The 20,799-nt window shown below is 41.0% G+C and overlaps 1 protein-coding gene across 1 annotated transcript in view; it reads right to left on the minus strand.

Moving 5' to 3' along the window:
- Window positions 1–522: 522 nt before the first annotated feature.
- slit3 (slit homolog 3) overlaps window positions 523–20,799 on the minus strand; it is a gene marked incomplete at its 5' end in the record, with an annotated part of 281,175 nt that continues 260,898 nt past the window's right edge. The window contains 6 exons of the mRNA XM_083980669.1: window positions 523–814; window positions 2,786–2,991; window positions 3,806–3,963; window positions 4,867–5,030; window positions 5,416–5,570; window positions 19,360–19,490. Of these exons, the coding sequence (XP_083836795.1) occupies window positions 561–814; window positions 2,786–2,991; window positions 3,806–3,963; window positions 4,867–5,030; window positions 5,416–5,570; window positions 19,360–19,490 (1,068 nt within the window). The 3' untranslated portion in view covers window positions 523–560. The remainder of the gene's footprint in view (window positions 815–2,785; window positions 2,992–3,805; window positions 3,964–4,866; window positions 5,031–5,415; window positions 5,571–19,359; window positions 19,491–20,799) is intronic.

Raw genomic sequence — 20,799 nt, forward strand, 5'->3', positions numbered from 1 at the left:
TTCAGCCCCCTTCACTCAGTGTCCAAAGCCTCCCACACATCAGCACTCACATTAACATCATGCAAATACACTTAGAAAATATAAAATTCATTGGGTTAAGGTATATATTTATATAGATTTATACATACATATAAATTCATATAGTTTTAAGGAATGTTAATCTATTTTGTGGTGTACTTTATCTTCTTACAAGGTACAAAATAACTTTTTATACTATGCAACACATTATATAATCAACATATTAAAAAAACAACTCATCAGTCCTTTTATCATCTTTTAGAAAAAAAATTCATAATAAAAATAAGTTCTATGTTTTTTCTCACTTATATCTTACAATATATTTTCTCTCTGTCAAAAACACGCACACATGTCCCATTTTTGTTTGTGGTTTCTCTTGGCGGCAAATTGGCAGCGGTCAAACTGGACGTGGAAAAAAAAATCACATAATGATGGTGCTGGTGATCAACGTGGAAAAATCTCTCTACATTGACGTGTAGAATTCACAAAATGGCAGCGGTGGGTGTTGCGAAAAACAAACAAACAAACAAACTGCGGTGCTGTTACAACGGGCACTTGGAGCAGCCGCACTCCAGAGCAGTTTCCATCTCCTCGGAGTACGAGGTGCCGTCGGTGCAGCGGAAAACCGCCTTCCTCCTCCTGTTTTTGGTGACGCCACAGCAGACACCGGGGGGCGCCGTGGCCTGGCAGGATCGCGGACAATCCATGCGAGGAACCCTGCTGGTGGACGTGCACGTTCTCATGGGGTGGTGGCGCTTCAGCTGCTCCCTCACCATCTCTCCTTGACACGTCAGCTCTGGACATTAGTGGAGAAGGAAAAGACACAAATTAGATTTAGGCTGATGTGTCAATTCCTGAAAGTGAATCTGGTAACACTTTACTTGACGCCTATCTCTTTAACACATTATAACCATACTTAGAATGAGGTATAATGAAGTTATAGCACTGTATAACTATAGTTATAAACACTCATAAATTATCATAATGCTTTATAACAATAAGCATAACACACTATAAAGCATTTTATCATGACTTATAAGGTCAGGTATTATAATAGGTTATAATTGTTAGCAGGGACGTGCACATGACTATAGAGGGGCAGGGGCTCAACATCAGAAAAGGGCAGTATGTACATTTTTTTCAGGCCTTAATATCAAAATAAATAAATTAAAATAAATTACAGTTACTATTTAGTCGGTAGAGAAAGCCTGCACGCCTTCAGGACTGCAGTCAACACGCTGGACCAATTTCCCAACTTCCCGAAACAGAGTCATGACTTCTGAACTGGTAGGCTAAGGCTAATGTGGTATTGGGTGCACATCAACATGGCTTGCAGAAAAAAAAAATCATCTGAGTGCAAGTGCAAAATAGAAGTAGGCTAAGCCTACAGGCTACACACACAAAACCAAGAAATGACTACTGTGACTGCTACTGTGCATATTTCAGAACAGCAGCAATATTTACAACAGCAAAGTCACAATTACCAGTAACTCAATATCTGGAAACAAATTCAAATAGTCAGTGAAATCAAGCTGAGTGAGTGATTCCTCCTGTTGCTGTTGTTGTTCACTACATTCAGGTGATGTTAGACAGAGGACGGGGTGGGGCTTAACTCTTAACAAGCAGTTAGCTAAACAAACACAAATGAGCGCTTTTCTGAAATATGACTCATATGAAGCTCGTTGAATAAGTGGACGGCGACTTGTCAGAACCGACAAGGATGTGATGTTGGTGGATTTATAACTCACAAGATTCGACACAAGTCGCTCCACTGTCACGTCTCATCTATGTGCGGCGCACACAGAGTTATCGATGAGCAGCAGCTTCTACTTCTCTCTCTCTCTCTCTCTGGACGTGCATGTGAGGGAGCGCGCACCGCGGGGCCGCCCCGCCCCTCAGTGAGGAACAGAGCGGAGCAGCAGTGGACAACACACACACACCAATGTATACACAATACCGTGTGTATTACAAGGAAATGCGTACGGTAGATAACCGTGGCATTTTTACAGCGCGGTTGTTTACATCCTCATGCACGACAGGAATGCATTTATTGAAAAAATTAAAAAGAAAAAAAAAGGGCACTTTTTAATACGAGGCAAAAAGGGCAGGGGCTCAAGCACCCTTTGGGCCCTATGTGTGCACGTGCCTGATTGTTAGTAACTCGCTGACAATGACCACATCGATAATGCATTATTAATATAGTTATAATATGTCATAATTGGCTTATAAACGTGTATAACTATCATTATAAACACTCAATAACTATCATAATACTTTATAACAATAAGCATAAGACATCATAGAGCATTTTATAATGGCTTTGTGTATGTCTTAGTATTATAATAGAGTTATAATGCTCTATAATGTGTTATGCTTATTGTTATAAAGTCTTATGTGATTTATGAGTGTTTATAATGATAGTTATACACGTTTATAAGACAATTATAACACATTATAACTATATTTATAATGCAGTATAAAATGTGGGCATTGTCAACCAGTTAATAACAATTATAACATATTGTAATACCTGACCATATAAGTCATGATAAAATGCTTTATAGTGTGTTGATGATGATGATTATTGTTATAAAGCATTATGATCATTTATGAGTGTTTATAACTATAGTTATACAGTGCTATAACTGCATTATACCTCATTATAAGTATGGTTATAATGTGTTGTAGAGATAAGCGTCAAGTAAAGTGTTACCGTGAATCCTCTCTTCTTCTCCATCTTTTGTTTCTATATTATTTTCCATCATACCTGTGTCACAGGTTGGTCCGGTGTACCCGTGCTGACAGTGGCAGACTGGCTCTCCGCCCTCTGACACGCGACACTCCCCGTGTCCACAGCGATGCCCCTTGCACGCTGCAGGCTCCTGTCTCCGATCACAATACTGACCCTGGTAGCCTTCGTTGCACTGGCAGCTGTAGGACTGGCCCTTCGGTGTACACACACCATGGACACATCTGGAGTATGAAGAAGAACACGGACCAAGGTTAGACAGGTTGAAAGACAAGGTTATTTAAAGGCTGATGTGTGTTTTTACTAGTTATAGTTTGGTTGACACCCAAAGATGTAAGCACTAACTATATTAAGCCATGATGTGAACTTTGTTATAGTTTGCGTTTCATTGCGAATTTGTGTTATTGTCCTCCAAATGTCCCTTAAATAATGTGTATAGAATGTGTTCTTTTTCATGTGGTATTTTTTTTTTCAATGTTTTATTAATGTACACTGTCCCTTTTCAAATAAACTAAAAATTAAATGAATGAAATGAGTGAGTACACATATTCACAGGTTATCCTTAACATGTGAACAAATACATCCATCCACGCTGCAAAAACTCAAAATCTTACCAAGGATATTTGTCCTATTTCTATTCAAAATGTCATTTCTAGTCAAAACAAATCTCATTATACTTAAAATAAGACTCATCACATAAAAAAGTAGCTTGTTTTTGACACTTTTTACTTCTTTCAAGCATATTTTCACTTGAAATAAGTAGACAAATCTGATAGTGGAGCAAGTTTTTCTTTCTTATTATAAGCACAAAAAAATTGCTTTCACTGGCAGATTTTTTCTATTGTTTTAATTTGTTTGAAACAAGTGAAAATGATCTAAAAACAAGTCAATTTTTAAGGTGATGAGTCTTATTTTAAGTGCAAAGAGATTTGAAAATGAGACATTTTGACATTTTGACAGGAAATAAGACAAATATTCTTGGAAAGATTTTAAGTTTTTGCAGTGCAGACTTCTGCTCAGCCTCTGGCGTGTCCTCACCTGTTGTTCTGACAGGAGTTTGGTGTTGTCGACTTGTCACAAAGAGCCCCGCTACGTCCTGGAGGACAGTCGCATGTGACTCCTGTCTCTCCTCCCTCTCTGCATGCACCCTGTGCGCAAACACTGCAGGTATGGCACCCGGGGAGAATACCATCGCCCTGATGACAGATCCGGAAAGGGGGAAAATACAGTCAGAGGAAGCTCAGTCGATGGCCTTGTAATGCTATTTACTCAGACGCTTTCATCAAAATGACTGACAGGTGAGAGAAAAGACTAAAGTAGGAGGCCTTGGTATAAGTACCAAACACTACATCTAGTCTAAGGAGATTAGGAAAAATATGTGCTCCAAAAGTGCCCAAACCCAAAATTCAAATTTCACTCAGTATCTACTCACTCTCATGTCGACTAAGAGCTGTGAGTCCTCCGTGCCTTCTCTGAGTTACGGGGGGTCCGCGCAGCAGTATTTGTCCATATAATGGTTGTGAATGGATACCAACTTTCTTCGTCCAAAAAGACACCCAAAAAAATCTAAATACCTCCATACTGCTCGTCTGTAATGTCCCTCTTGTATTGAAGCCCCGACATGAGAAATTGTTCAGAAAAAAATTAAATAAGTCTATATTTTAAGCTTGTTTGTAGCGGAAGCTCCCAGTGTCTCGGTTCACTGCTCTGCCTGTGTCAGTGCAAATCTCACGTGATTTGCACTGACCGGCGGAACAATTTCTCATGTCGGGGCTTCAATACAAGAGGGACATTACAGACGAGTAGTATGGAGGTATTTGGATGTTTTTTGGTGTGTCTTTTTGGACGAAGAAAGTTGGTATCCATTGACAACCATTATATGGACAAATACTGCTGCGCGGACCCCCCCGTAACTCAGAGAAGGCACGGAGGACTCTGAAAATTCTCACAGCTCTTAGTCGACATGAGGGTGAGTAGAAAATGAGTGAAATTTGAATTTTGGGTGAACTATCCCTTTAAGTGCTGGTTAGGCATCTTAGGGTGTTAGGAGGTGCTCCAAAAGAGACGAGTCTTCAACTCTTCTTCCCATATGTGATTACCTTGCCCTCGACTCCTTGTGGTCGACCTCCTCCTGTCGTGGCTCTGTGACTCAGATCTTGAGGTTCCCCGTTGATCCGAACATTGTGAATGCAGCCATTAAAAGCCTGAGGAGAGCGTTCAGGGCCCGGACGGAGACCTGAGGCCACCACCTGGGAGGGAACGCCTGAACAAAATGAGAAAAAAAAACAAGAATGAAGACAAATTAGTGTTGAGAAAAGGAATGAGATGAAAGGATGGGAAGTAAATCAACGAACCAGAGAAGAAAACAAAGTAAAGTGAAGGAAGTCTCTTGATTAATACTCTTAACTTGTCTCTGGTTTTTATTCTTGGTTGATTACAACAGTTTTCCAACAACAACAGTCGATCGGAGCCCTCACTATTGCACAACAATATGATGTTTCTTTCAAATAAAAAAATAGCTGTTCTCCTGTCTTGCCCTTAAATGATAGAAAAATGTAAATCTGTTTGTTTAGTGCATGTGTTTACTCATATTATACACTCATAAATGTTTCTGTGTGTGTGTGTGTGTGTGTGTGTACAGTATATACCTCCTATGTAAAGCTGGGTGTTGTGGTCGACTGATGGTTGGCGCGCCAGCTTGCCGAGGCTCTTAGGGGCTCCGTTGTCCACCACCAGGCTCAGTGAACGGTTCTGAATCAACAGCTCGACTGTGTGGAAAAGCCCATCATTCACCGACTCCACACTGTCACACACATATGCACACGGGAAAAAGAAAAAGAAAAAAAAACAAGGACAGATTTTCAGTATGGTTTCTATTATGATAAATTACTGTTGAATTCTACACCAGTCAGGAGAATTAGTGAGGAAAAAACATGATAGAGTAAATTGAAAATGCCAGACACAAAACAGACACTAAACATTTTCAAGTCAAACATTTCTTTTCTTTGTTTTGTTGTGTTTGCAAATCGACCAAACTAAATGAAAAAGAAATTAGGGAAATCTGGGCTGAAATGTTATTCTCAGACATAAAACAGACTGATTGCATCCTCAGTGCTGGTCTCTTTTGGAAGGGATTAAAATGTGCCCTTGATCTAGACCATGGTTTCCTGACATGGGGGTTGAGGCCCTGAGTGTATCCCCACACAGAACGTGGGTTTTCTTATTCTGATGGGCTTGTGCCTTGGAGTGAGACTAAATTGATACAATTAAATGGTCAGACTCGGTCAGTTTAGGCTGTTGTGTTACAGAGAAGCTTTGTTACTCCAGCTTTGATATTTTTGGGGAGGAAATAATTGTTTCCACTGAAGAGGAGTCTGCAGTGAACCAGGATCACGACCTTTTGCACCATGTTTGACCCTGGGAACAGTGTGTGTGTGTGTGTGTGTGTTTGTGTGTAAAGAGTGTGTGTCTGAGATTTCCCACTAAGTGGTTTTTGCTGGAGGGGAGACAGACAGCTATAGAGACAGTGGTTTGGCTCGGCCAAAAGGGAGAGAGAGAGCGAGAGTGAGAGAGAGAGTGGGAAAGAGAGGTAGATGGGGTGGTAAAGTTGACTGTGCCTCCGTTCACCCAAGTTCTTTTCTTCCTTGAGCCCGGAGAAAACAAGAAGAACATCAAAAACACAAAAGAACAAGTGGAGCCACTCTTCCCGTTGGTGGTCTGCTCCAGACTCCCGCAGCTAAACATCAAGACAATGCATCCCTTTGTCTGTAGCCGTTCACTGGCTAACGAGCTAAGGAACCTCAAATCAGCTTTGATTGACAGCTGTTTATAGAGCATTTGGATTACAGTGACGTTGTATTAACAGTCGGTGGAGCAGGGTTGTGAGCTCTGGAGGAGGGCCAGTTTGACTTCCATAGAAAAAAGCCTGACTTTACAAAAAGGAAGGAATGAGATGCTAATTATTATGATTAAAATAAAAGATACGGACTGAGATGGTAGAGAAGCAGAACCATAACAAGAACGGATTACAATGAGAGGCATACAAAAATAAGAAAATATATATTACAACAAATCAATATGCTATTGATTTACTTTAAGTTCATCAGTTCATTTTTGAGAGTTGGAAGGACGGACAGATGGGCCGACGGACGGCTCAGAGAACATAATGCCTGCAGCCACGGCTATCATCAGTGCTGAGGGATAATGAGCAACAAAGCCATTAATGCAATCAACAATGGCAAAACAAGCATGCTGTTCTTCTGGACGTCAGTCTAGTTGAGCATTAAGCTGGTGGTTTCTAAAATAAGAGCCGCTACTTCACTGTAGACCCAACACAGACACATACATGGTTTCCATTAGGAGCCATGTAATTTAATAATAGTCTCAAACAGGCCTGCTGCAACCAGGCAAAATGATGGTCTGCTAGTCTGAGAGATTAGAGCTCGACCTCATGCCCCTCCTCTCCTATCTTTGCTTTGTATTCCCACTCTTGCTTTACTCTTTATTTTTTCCATATATCTCCTCTTCTTTCTCCACTTCCTCTTGTTATCGTCTTTCATCAATTTCTCCTCATCTCTCCCTTTTGCTCTGCTCTGCCCTCCTTTCCCTCCATAACACCATTCAACAGTCATTTCTGCTTCCTTTCCTCTTCTTAAGCTTCTTCACTTTCATCTAAGGAGCTCTTCATCCCCTTTTGAATTTGTTCAAGTGTCTGGAAAGTTAAATTAAACAAGCAGCTCTCGCAGCCCAAGACATTCCCCAATTGATTTTTTGCACAGGTTTGAACTTCACACGCTATATTTTGACACATACACACACATTTGCACAGAATCTGCTGTGAGACTAAAGCTGCACTAGGTGGCAGTAGATGACTGCTGGTCAGTGTTTCAGACAAACTGTGTGTGTGTGTGTGTGCATATGTTTGGATGTTTGTGAGTGGAATCAAAAATACATAAATATAGTCATATGCTTTTCAGCACCTGTGAGAATAAACACTTTTTAATTGCTTTGGGAGAAGCATTTCCATTTTTAATGAACATATATTGTAAATCTGAGTCTCTGCGTGTGCATATTTAAGTGTTTCTTTAAGGCTCTTTGAAGTTGGCTCAGTGTATTAGTAAAGAAACAGCCCATTATGGAATTCAATAAAAACAAACACACAGTCATGGCAGACTTCAACTGCCCCTCTCTCTTTACGCTCACTGTGTTCGCCCAAACCCACAAGGGACGTCAATTTCCTGTCAGTCGAGAATCAAATACACCCAAAGGAGCACACACACACACACACACACACACACACACACACACACACACACACACACACACACACACACACACACACACACACACACACACACACACACACACACACACACACACACACACACACACACACACACAAATAAACTTTACCAAGGAAGAACTTCCTAAAACCAAAAACTTGTTTTTTTTTGTTTTTTTTATATAAATGAATGAAAATACAAAACCAGAGGTAATTACTGGTCGTTGACTTTATCTCAATCTGAAAAAAACGTTTGGATTAGAAACAACTGCGCAGATCCGCTTACACTGTTAAATCTAATTAAGCACTGCTATCGTTTACGTTACTATGTTTCTAAACCACATTTGCAGCCTCCATGTGTTATATGTGTGTGTTTGCATGCGTTTATGTATCCGACACTGAACGTCGTGCGATGGTGAATGATTACTTTGTTGTCAACATATGCAAGTGTGAGTTGTACATGCATAGCCAGGTAGTCTGTATGTCCATTAGTGTTGGCTTGCTTGTGTCCATTTTGTAGATATTTACTTGTTTGCGTGTCTGCATGTGTGTGTGTGTGTGTGTGTGTTTGCTTCCATGTGTGTATGTGCTGTATGTGCAATGTGCATGCGTCGGTGTGTGTGTGTGTGTGTGTGTGTGTGTGAGAGTGTGTGTGTGTGTGTGTGTGTGTGTGTGTGTGTGTGTGTGTGTGCTTCCATGTGTGTATGTACTGTATGTGCAATGTGCATGCGTCGGTGTGTGTGTGTGTGTGTGAGAGTGTGTGTGTGTGTTAAGCAGCCCAATCTGATTAAAATGATGTTCTGCAGACAGGAATCCCAGTCCCATATTGCCGTGGTAACCTCAATTAGTCATTGCTGAGACGGCAGCTGCTGAACAGCGAGCCCCTTCACTGTTTTCTTTCTTCCTTTTTTCAGCTTTCATTAAACCGGGCTGGCCAGTTCAAATGAAATTTGTACTTCTCAGGAGTGGATTCGTAGCGTTTTGATGTAGGGTTTCAGGAATGAGCGCTCGTTGTTTCAGGCCTATAAAGTTTCAGTATTAGAATGTCTGAATTGCCTCTGAGCGTTTTAAACCTATAATGTTTGAGGATTGTCTGTCTGTTTCAACCACAGCCCTGTGGTTTTTCAGAGCCAGATTCAGGTCAGACATTCAGTCAGTCACTTTACTCATCTAAATCCGGGGCACAAAATAATTCGTAAGATCTTTATCCAAACAGAAACTGGATGTAAATGTGGTATTATTTCTGCAGAGTATAAATAAATATACACATCATAGCTGCAGAGTTTAACATGACATCCTTAATCTTTCATTTATTTTCGAGGATGCCTCACACTAGGGAAAATATACAGCCGGGTTCATTTGCTAGAGTGTATGGAGTGTAAGTGTGACACATGTGATACCTCTATAGCTGTAAATGTAACCAGTGCAATTTAATGATTTACCCACTCTACAAAAACACTGAAACTTACATTAAGTTCACCCCGAATACAGTTTTGGACAGGAGAGCATAGCTCATATGTACTGTAGGCTCATGCTGTCACTCAGATTTTCACCCTCTCACCGGCTGCAGGCATCTTAACCAACCAGGACACAAGGATCATCATTTTCAGGGTGTGATCCCTCACTGGCTTCCCACTCATCCGTTGCATTCAACAGAACTACAGCAGCAGAGAGTGGAAGTTTTTGGTGTCAACCTCATTAAAGCCCCAGTATGTAACTTATTTGGCTTTTTATTAGCAAAAATCAAATATGTCTTTCATAAATACGTATTTCACTGAAGTCGAATCACACCCGCATACAAATGAAAGCTTTCTCGTACCTTAGAATGAGTTGTTACAAGTCGTTACAAATACATAAGTCGGCGACGCACCGAACCGAGGCGGCCATGTTGCAGCGCCGTTTTTTACATTGAGTGGCAGCGTGACCGTAGGTAACCACGGAAACTGAGCGGAGCTGTGGGCTCGGCCTGTTAAAACTGTCACCACTGTGTAGTGTGAGGAAGGACGGAGGCACTGGTGTTGCATTCAGGTGCAGTCAGGCAGACGGCCGTCGGCAAACCAACCGGATGTCATTTTACTCCACGAGAGAAAGACGGTAAAACGTGGGTCAGGTAAACAATACCACATCACCATGACAACATATTGATACATGTCCGCCTGTATTGTTTTGCCTCGTACTGGCGGACCACTTGTTTACATAGACGCTTGTTTATCCTGTTACATGCAGCGTCTGTTGTCTGTCTGACGTCTGCCCAATTTCTCGTGAATGCAACATCAAGGATACGTTCAGATATGCAACCGCGCCGCTAGATGGGGGGAATTCCTACATACTGGGGCTTTAAATCTATAAAAAATAACTGATGCTCTCACTTTCAAGTAGTGATGGTATGGGACACAGCTAAAATACAATATTAATATTATATTGGTTTTTATGGGACAAGAGATGGAAATTAACCATATGGCTATAATCTCATTCATATTTACATAATAAATGTCCATTAATATGTACTGCCCCATTTCCTAAATAAATAACATACTTCATTTGAACATAAACTCATATGGTAGTGGTGACTTGTGTTGTAGGTACAGTGCAGCATCTGTTGCTCCTGTATGCACTCTGTTCTGAAATCATCTCTTCCTCTGTTCATTCTTTCCGACACTGCTCTCTGCATCCCTTTCCATCTTGCATCCTCTGTCCAACAACCATCCATCATCACCCCCCCCCCCCACTCTACTTATGTCTTTTCTCTGTCTCCTTTCTGTCCACTTATCCATCTGCCCGTCCATTGCCCCAACTGCCTCCGCCTTTCTTTATCATCCTTTTCTCCTTTCATGTACCCATCCATCCCTGCATCCCTCCCTCTGTCACTCGCTGATGAATAACAGTAGATGTGCTCTCTTTGACCCGATGGGAGATTAGTGTGGCATTTAGTAAAGGGCAGCACATTAATACACAACACAACACACACACACACACACACACACACACACACACGGTCATTCAACACTGGGCATGCATAACCTTTCATCTGTTGCTAATAAGGGCACAGTGATGGACTTGTATTGTCACTCTCTCTGCCTGCTCTTCTTTCTATATCTACCTGTCTATAGGTGTGTGCTCATAGGGTTTTACCGTGTTTCTTTTTCCCAGGTATGCAGAGATGGACAGAGTACTCGACCCCAGTACTTGAGTAAGAGTACAAATACTACTGGTCAAAATTTACTCTGTTACAAGTAAAAATAGCTCAGTCGACATGTTACTCGAGTTAAAGTGAAAAAGCACTTGCTTCTAAAGGTACTTAACTTAAGTATCCAAAAGTACATGCTTTTAAATCTACTTTAAAGGGACAACGAGGAGTTTCTATTTGGTTATTTAAAAGTCTCACGTTAATGTGGATGAATCTACGCTACCCACACTTGTTAATTGCTCCATTTTCGATAAATATATCGTTTTGTCTCTATCGTTATTTTGTTATTATTAGTGGTGGCGGAGATGCTGGTCGAGCCGACCAGCGTTTCTTTACTTTCGGTTTTGTGGTGAGTCATGAGAATAACGCTGCCGAATTGCCGTTTATGGTTGGAACTACGACGGTATCTGATCGTCTTTGAACCTCTGACTTTAATTCTTGATGAATGAAAACATGAGTCTGTCTTGCGCCGGTCAAAGAATTTCGCGGTGCGCGGAGGCTCATAAATGTAGTGTGAAAACGCTTCGCTTTTCCAAAACTCCTCGTTGTCCCTTTAACTCTTGTTTCTGAGAATTAACTCTTTGAAACCACCTGCACTGATGTGCTGCTTTTAGGGGTTAGGGTTTCCTTCTTTGACAAACACAGCTTGTGTCCAATAGGATTTTATTTTAGAAAAAAAAGAAGAAAAAAAAAAGAGCAGACCTGAAAGTAACCAGTACTTTTCAGCCTTTCTAGAAATTAACTTGAGTAAAAGTAAAAAATATTTGTCTTGGAAATGTATTCAAGTAAGAGTAATAAGTACCAAAGAAATCTAATACTCAAGGAAAGTACAAATCCTCTGGTTATGTAATCCGTTACTGTCCACCACTGCAGGTATGTACATGTCTGTATGTGGGTTTATGCATTGCCAACCTTCTCCTTATCCAGCTCCACCACTGACTTTCACCGTGCAGAGGTATTCAGTGGGTACTCTGTGGAGTTAGTCACCTCTAGTTGTGGTGCAGAGCAGTTTTTCAGTGTGTGGGTCCTCGTACTTGGTTGACACGACAACACACATTCCCGCCAATGGTTTCACACTATTCCAGTGATGCACCAACAAGTCAAGAGGAACACTGCAAGCTAGTAAACGTGGATATTAATTCCAGATTTGAAACACTCTGACTTTGCAAAGAAAATAAATTTGCGTGCCCACAAGGATACACACAATTATGTTTGGTGAGTAATACTGGATGGAAACATAATCTGTCTTTGTTAATAAGGCCTTTGACCAAATCTCTATATCCACCAACTGTGTCATCATACACATCAAATCTGTTTGTCTAAGCCAAATTTTAACTGTTACAACTGAAGAGACCTGTTAATTTACCAGTTTTACCAGCATTAGTTTTACTTCAGTGTGTATTGGGTTTGGCCACGGCCGCTACGTTTCAGCTCATTGTGAAAAACTGGCTTGAACGCAGTGCCCCTCTCTGGCTCTCTGGTTTCTACACAAGATAACCAAACCAGAGGATCACTCAGAAACATCCCAGGGACTGGCACCCTTCCCTGGCTCTCAGTTGTACAACCGCAATAACTGTATGGACAGTGCCATGTTCGGGATCTGCCAGAAATGCTGTGCTCAGATTGTGGTGGTTAAATAGTTACGCCATTCTGGACAGTATCAGTTTAATGGTGGTGGGACATTCTGCTTTGCCTGCCTAGCCATGCGGTTTGAGTCAGTTTACAATGTATTTCCAAATTGGGGCAGATAAGATAGGCCATTTGCAGTGCTCAGACTCATGCAATCAAAAGATGGCACATACAAAGAAATGCATAGAAGCTTGTGGTGAAATGAGTCCCAGGCTTGAAGCTGGGCCCCCGTCTTCTTCCAGACAGCTAATGCTAAACAAAACATGGAGACAGTGTTTACTTAGTGCTTAGCATTGTGCTCAGACAAGAATTGAGTCTATATCTCTGTTTCTTACTCTTTCTTTCTTTCTTTCTTTCTTTCTTACGCATTCAGTCTTTAATTTTTCTTCATTGCTCACCCTTGTGTCCTACAATGCGACACTTTGATTGTATCACATTCAAACTTTTCTCTCCTTGCTACTGTGCACTTTCTTTGCCCCTGTCTGTCTTCATCTGTCTTTCTCTTACTTTCTTCCTCCACTTCTCTCGGTGTTTCTTGCACTCTGTCTGTCCGTCTCCCCACCAGGCGTGGCCTGTGTCAAGTTAACGAGACCAGACAAGGATAATTCCCTGACTCACTCTGTGGTTTACTTTTCCCCTCTGCTCTTCCCCCCTCTTTCACTCCATCCCTCTGTCATCCCTCACTCCTCTCTCATCCATCCTGCCGTTCAACCGTGTCTCATGGTCTTTTCATTTCGCTTGCTTCTATCCATCTGTTTTACCTCTCCCATTTTCTCCTCTGGCGGTCAACCTATTCTGCCCAGTTATCTCTCCATCGTGTTGCGTCCTCTATCTATCTATCTATCTATCTATCTATCTATCTATCTATCTATCTATCTATCTATCTATCTATCTATCTATCTATCTATCTATCTATCTATCTATCTATCTATTCACTGTCTTTCTGTGCATCCACACCTCCCTCTGTCTGTCCTCCTCTCTCTCAACCTCAACCTTTTCAACCCAGTCTCCACCCCTTCCCATCTGTGCCAGTGTCTAATTAGATTCATCCCACCGTTTCCATTCTTTCATTCTGTCCTTCCTTCCTCTCAAACATTCCCTTCCCCTTGTCCTCTTCTTGCCTTTCACCATGTGTCATGTATTGTGAACTGCAATATTCTGGTTAAGGTCATATTTGGGATAAGTGGTTTCTACACGTCTACCCACCCAGATTACAAACCAACCTCATCTGTGAGAAGAAACAGAATCTCACCGCAGAAATGGAAAGTGCACAGACTATGAAAATCTGCAGCAAAGTAAAGAGACTCAACAGGGTGGCAAGTTGTTTTTATGACCAATAAAACTGTCCTTCTACCCAGGATCTCTTGGCATACATCGACCCTGCTGAAGTCTCCTTTAAGCAGGTCGTTGTCTCTAACGGGTCCTGGACGGCAGCTCTCCAGCTGACCCTAAGGGAAAAGAAATTCCCCTCCATGGTTCCATACTACATCACCGCATTGTTATTATAATTAGGCTGTTTGTATGCATCAGTTTATCAGAGGTCAATGAAGACAGCAGAGTTCACATGAACCATCGATGCTACACTACTGAATAAACACTACATATGGAAGCAGATGAGGTAGAAAGTCTTGAGCACAGAATATGTATACCTGTAAACTACAGTAACAAAGCCCATAATATAGATGCTGAATCGGCCCATCGCACCACATCAATAATACCCATTAAAGGGATAGTTCACCCAAAATTCAAATTTCACTCATTACCTACTCACCCTCATGTCGACTAAGAGCTGTGAGAAGTTTCAGAGTCCTCCGTGCTCCATATAATGGTTGTGAATGGAAACCACTTTTCTTGGTCCAAAAAGACACACCAAAAAACATCCAAATACCTCCATAGTGCTCGTCTGTAATGTCCCTCTTGTATTGAAGCCCCAACATGAGAAATTGTTCCGAAAAAATTAAATAAGTAAATGTTTTAAGCTTGTTTGTAGCGGAAGCTCCCAGTGTCTCGGTTCACTGCTCTTCCTGTTTCTTCGGCGGAACAATTCCTCATGTCGGGGCTTCAATACACGAGCGACATTACAGACGAGCACTATGGAGGTATTTGGATGTTTTTTGGTGTGTCTTTTTGGACGAAGAAAAGTGGTATCCATTCACAACCATTATATGGACAAATACTGCTGCGCGGACCCCCCCGTAACTCAGAGAAGGCACGGAGGACTCTGAAACTTCTCACAGCTCTTAGTCGACATGAGGGTCAGTAGATAATGAGTGAAATTTGGGTGAACTATCCCTTTAATACCTAATATCGCTAACTAATATATATTGCTCCAAAATCTGTGAATGCAGGCATCCTATTCTATCCCCAGCAGCATAGCAAAGAAACTGTCTGAAAGCATCCTATTGTCCTGCCCTATTACACTGCAGTTGATACTTGATGCACTCAAATGGCACACTGATTGCAGGCTTGCAACCAAACGCACTGTGTGTGTGTGTGTGTGTGTGTGTGTGTGTGGACTATGGGTTTTAATAAACCCAAACACAAACCACATGGGTGTCTGCTGTTTGTCTGTTTTAGTGGAGTATATTGGGCCACTGACAGTTTACATTAAACTGATAATTTAGCACCTGAGTGTTACAAGTAAGGTCAACTTGACTGACATTGACAATAACGCATCGACTGTTTGATTCTCTACAACAGTTTGCACACACTTTGTCATTAAAGTAAATACGATAATATTTTCTGAGGACATCCGTGCAAATATATAATTTGTAAAACTGAGACAAAAAGTAAAAAACTGCAGAGTAAGCCCAAATAAATGGGAATTATTTACATCACATGCCCATTTAAATGTGGTGGATGTGATTTTTAAATACACACTCTGAAACTGCACGTACAAAAAAAGAGGAGGATTTAAATTAATCATTATTGAAATATGCATTGCAGAAATAGTCTTGGCCTTGATGTACTAAATTGTGGCTTCAATTTTCGTCTTCCACAGCTGCTTGCAGGATTTGTAAGTAATATGAGGTAACATCCTAATCCTCAAGTTAAATTTGTTACAAGCAGACTGCATATTATCATCATTTGCAGTGAGGCTACCAGTGCCTCCTCCTTTTTTTCTGTGACCTTGTCTCTGTCCACTGGGACAACAGACCAGAGCAGAGGCAAAACCACAGAGCCAGACATCACATGCTAAGAAAATCACTGATTTTGGAATTTAAAAAAAGAACAAAAGGGAGGGAATGAGAGAGCAATAAACCCCATCCCCGATTTCCATTTCTCCTCTCCAACCTCTCTCGCTTCTTTCCCCGTCTTACTTTCTTTCTCTCTTTATTTGTTCAATTACAAGATCAGTCCCTCTCTCCTTCCCTTTCTTATTTGCCATTGGTAGTATTACACCGACTGGCTGCTGTGATTCTTCAAATGTGGTCTAAAACATCTTCACTATTTATATACTGTAACTCTGTAAAATGAATTTTCATACCTTGGCGTTATAACTATGAAAATGAGACCGTGGTGAAGATAATTGGAAACCTCTGTCTCACTCTCACACCATGCTGGTATTCTTGGTGTTAGTGTTTCTCAGTATTGGCACCAAGGTCCCCCCAATATTCATCCGTTTCCTAACGCAATTAATAGTTTTGCTTTTTCAGGTTGACTACATGTTTCCATTAGCCTTAAACACCTTCCCATTATCTGCCACTGTAAGAAATCCTGGAAACTTATAGTTGTATTTGCACTGGCAGGGAATTGCCCTCTGCCTGCCTGATGCAATAAACCTGTCGCTTTCTTGACTTGAACAATGTAAATCCAGCATATGACGCTTTATGTGACGCCCTGCAACACTTCAGGTCTAGAAGCAGGTGGCCAACCAGCTTGCCGACAGAATTTTTGGTCATTGGTATCTATTTAAAGGGATAGTTCACCCAAAATTCATATTTCACTCATTATCTACTCACCCTCATGTGGACTAAGGGCTGGGAGAAGTTTCAGAGTCCTCCTTGGCTTCTCTGAGTTACAGGGGGTCTCGGCGTAGCAGCATGTCCATATAACGGTTGCAGATGGATACCAACTGTCTTTGTAACAAAAAGACACACCAAAAAACATCCAAATACCTCCATGCTGCTTGTATGTAATGTCCGTCTTGTATTGAAGCCCCGAAATGCGAAATTGTCCCGAAAAAAATTAAATAAGTCTATTTTTCAAGCTTGTTTGTAGCGGAAGCTCCTCCGAACCAGGGTCTGTCCTCTTCCCGGAACCGGGAAGAAAAGCTTCGAGAAGCTTCCACTACAAAACAAGCTTGAAAAATAGACTTATTTAATTTTTTTCGGGACAATTTCGCATTTCGGGGCTTCAATACAAGACGGACATTACATACAAGCAGCATGGAGGTATTTGGATGTTTTTTGGTGTGTCTTTTTGTTACGAAGACAGTTGGTATCCATTTGCAACTGTTATATGGATATGCACTGCTACGCCGAGACCCCCTGTAACTCAGAGAAGCCACGTAGGACTTCTCCCAGCCCTTAGTCGACATGAGGGTGAGTAGATAATGAGTGAAATTTAAATTTTGGGTGAACTATCCCTTTAAATAAATATATTGATGGATTATTCCTGCTGATGAGCTATTATACAATGTTTTGCATGGACTGCACTGTTGTCTGTGCTTACATCACTTCTTTGAATCTCCTATCATATATCTCTTCCTCCCTGCTTCAGATGCAGGGAGGAAGAGACAAAGAAGCAGACAGAATCAATAGGAGCCAATCACCACCAGACAAAGGTGGACATGGTCTCTCTCTCTCTTGTTTTCTCACTCTCACTGTCTTTGCTGCTTTATTTTGTCATTTTGTCATACGCCATTCCCACATCCTCTTCTTTCCTCTTCCCATACACCTCTCGGTCAGTTTTGTATGCCCCACTAAAACAACGAGGTCAAAAAGTCAAAAGGGCATCACAATAATGATTTGATGTAGAGAAAGAAACCATCCATGCTGCATCCAGTATATGGTATACTGTGAATGTGTATTATATTCTACTTAATGGACTTAAATAATATTTAAATTAGTTCATTGTAAGTTTTGGTGTAGCACAAACAGATGTTGACTTACCAATCAAGTCATTATTGTGTTTACATTACGAGGTTATGATACGGCCAGACTGGACAGCACAGTGAGAGTGAGTTGGATCGGGAAGCGATTAGACCGGCTGGGTGGGCTGGAGATAACTGTTAGCATGCTAATATCAGTGGAAAAATGTTTCCACCCTTGGAGACAGCACTTGGTGGATAAAGGAATAAAGTTTGATGGTGAACTCACACTGGTTCTTTTTGACTGTAAGTAAACGGCTGTTGATGTTAACGGTTGCAATGCTACGAGATAAATGGCAAAGCTTACAGTACGAAATCTGTTCACTTCATTTTCTGGAATAGGCAATATTTGGGTGATTGGAGATTTTCATCACAGGGACACCTGTTCTAAATATATTGCATTATTTTGACTTTTAAAAAGACACAATGATGTATATACTGTATATATTCTAAAGACAAACACAGAAGGGAATGTTTTATAAAGCTGTTCTGTCTCTCTTATTATTATTTAACATTGCATTTTATTCACATATTGTACTGTATGATCATCTTATTTGAAATGTATGGTGTTTTTTTTGTTTGTAAAGCAAAATGCTGCATTATGTCTGCGTATGGGACAACCAAAAACATTATACTGAATCGATGACCATCCCTGTTTCCACAGCTTACGATGGGTCCAGTACTAATAGAGCGTGAAAGTAGTTTATTATATAACATCCAAGGGCTTACAGTGACTAAACCACTGAATGAGGGCTTTTGTTTCAACCGTTGGGAGTTTCACCTAGAGAGACTGTTGTTGGGTTTGGGTCAGGGACGTGACTGTCTAGTCCAGATTGTACAGGAATTTTTCTGAGTTCATGTTTGTTTATAGAGGGAAGCGCTCAGATATGAATCTGAAACTGTGTGCATGTGTGTGTGAGAAAAGAAATTCTGGAGGATTTGTGTACACATCAGCACCTACTGAAAAGAAACCTGGGATCTGGGATCCTTAGACCCTTTAGTTGTAAGCATGTTTTTATATTATAAATTTGCTTAACCTTGAGCCTTTCTAAAAATTTGAATCTTCCAAATGTCACAACAGCAACATTCAAAGGATACAATGAATTATTAAAAATATACACTACTATTGTGAATGTGTTGTGTGTTGCCTTTTTGTAACCTTTAACACATGATGAACCTGAATGATAATTGAACTCTTTAGTGTTAATTCTTGAAGTGCACTTACACTGCACTGAACCTCTGTATGATTTGTCTGCAATGCATATATAAACTTTTATTAACTGTGCAAATAAAGAACCTATGAGTCATGAATCTGCACACACAAGTGAGCTAGGAGTGAATATGTGGGTGTGGCATTAAAAAAGGTCAATGAATGTATTTGTCTGTGTATGTGCATGTCCTACCTATAAACGGTAGTTGGTGGGTAGTTGGCAATGTCGTAGATGAGTCGTATGTGTCCCTGGTAAAGCTCCAGTGCGAGGGGGTCATGATCCTCCTTGTATAATAAAATACCGTTGTCTTTATCTGTCGCCACCTGCAGACACAGAGAAGATGGAGAAAAAATAAAGACAAAAATATTTTCATTAGATACTCATCAGTGAAATGTATCATATATTGCAAAAGATGTAGACAAACAGGAATTAGAAATCGCCAAATTTCTATGACCTGTTATTTTAATTGTCTAATTTGTTCATAGACAGTTATGGTTTCAAAAACAGATACAGATGGACCATGTAAATAATGAGTAAACTAATTCAGACATTCATACTGTACAATTGAAGCGTGAATCCAGTTGTAAATGCAGATTTTAAACACTTATTACAAGGTTTGCCGATGCCAACATAATAATCAATCGTGTATTTTTTAACCCATGTGGTTTTTGTAAAAGCTTAAAGACTTGAATTCCACTTCTTCACCGTTGATTGTGGTGGCAACGAGTGTCGACGTAGCTTTAAATCAAAGAGAAACAAAAAAAAATCGACTTTTGATTCGAGATGAAACGTCCCACCATCGGGCCGCTGAAGGAGAGTTAGAAAATGAGGAGAAAATGTAAATTCCACCACACACTTTTCCCAAAACGAGGTCACTCTCGTGCCTCCCTCCCACACTGACACACTTGACATGTCACACTTGCTCGCGTGCTCCGCTAAGCGCTAACTAACTAGCGAGTGGAAATGGGGCCAAGGGGCCAAGCACTTAACACTCTGGCTTCAATGGAGCATAGCCAAGTCAACACCTGCTAACAAGCTGCTGGAGAAAAGACAGCGAGGCAGACCAAGAGCAGGAGAGGAGGGAGAGATGTGGAGAACAAAAGACAGAGAGAAAGAAGGGGGATGGAAAGAGAGAGTGGAGTGGGTGAAGAGAAGTGGGATGCAGACTGAAAGCAAGAGAAAAAAAATAGTGTGAAAGAGAACGACAAAAAACATACAGTGATTTATGAAGTGCTGTGGCCCTTTCATTCTTTTTTTTTTCTTTCTCTCTCTCTCTCTTGCCTCTGAGTCAGGGCCTCTTGGTAGAGTTTTAACAGCCTTGGCACTGACATTGAAAGCTGCTGGCAAGAACGCAGAAACACACACACACACTTTCACACACATACGCATACACACAAACACTCACATGGATCCAAACAGGTGGTAAATATCAATTAGACTGCCCTCCTTTTCCTGTTTCTCTTTCACCCACTTATATTCACATTTCCAAGAAGGAGAAAAAAATATGTCTCTATTAGGACATGACTCTTGGGCGTCCAAAATGTATAGTTGGTGTGAATGAGTGAGTGTGTGTGTGTGTGTGTGTGTGTGGGCATGAGTGCTCGGTATAACGTGGAAACAGAGGGTGCAGCA

The sequence above is a fragment of the Trachurus trachurus genome (genome assembly GCF_905171665.1).
Source record: "Trachurus trachurus genome assembly, chromosome: 10".
In the NCBI taxonomy this organism is placed as follows: domain Eukaryota; kingdom Metazoa; phylum Chordata; class Actinopteri; order Carangiformes; family Carangidae; genus Trachurus; species Trachurus trachurus.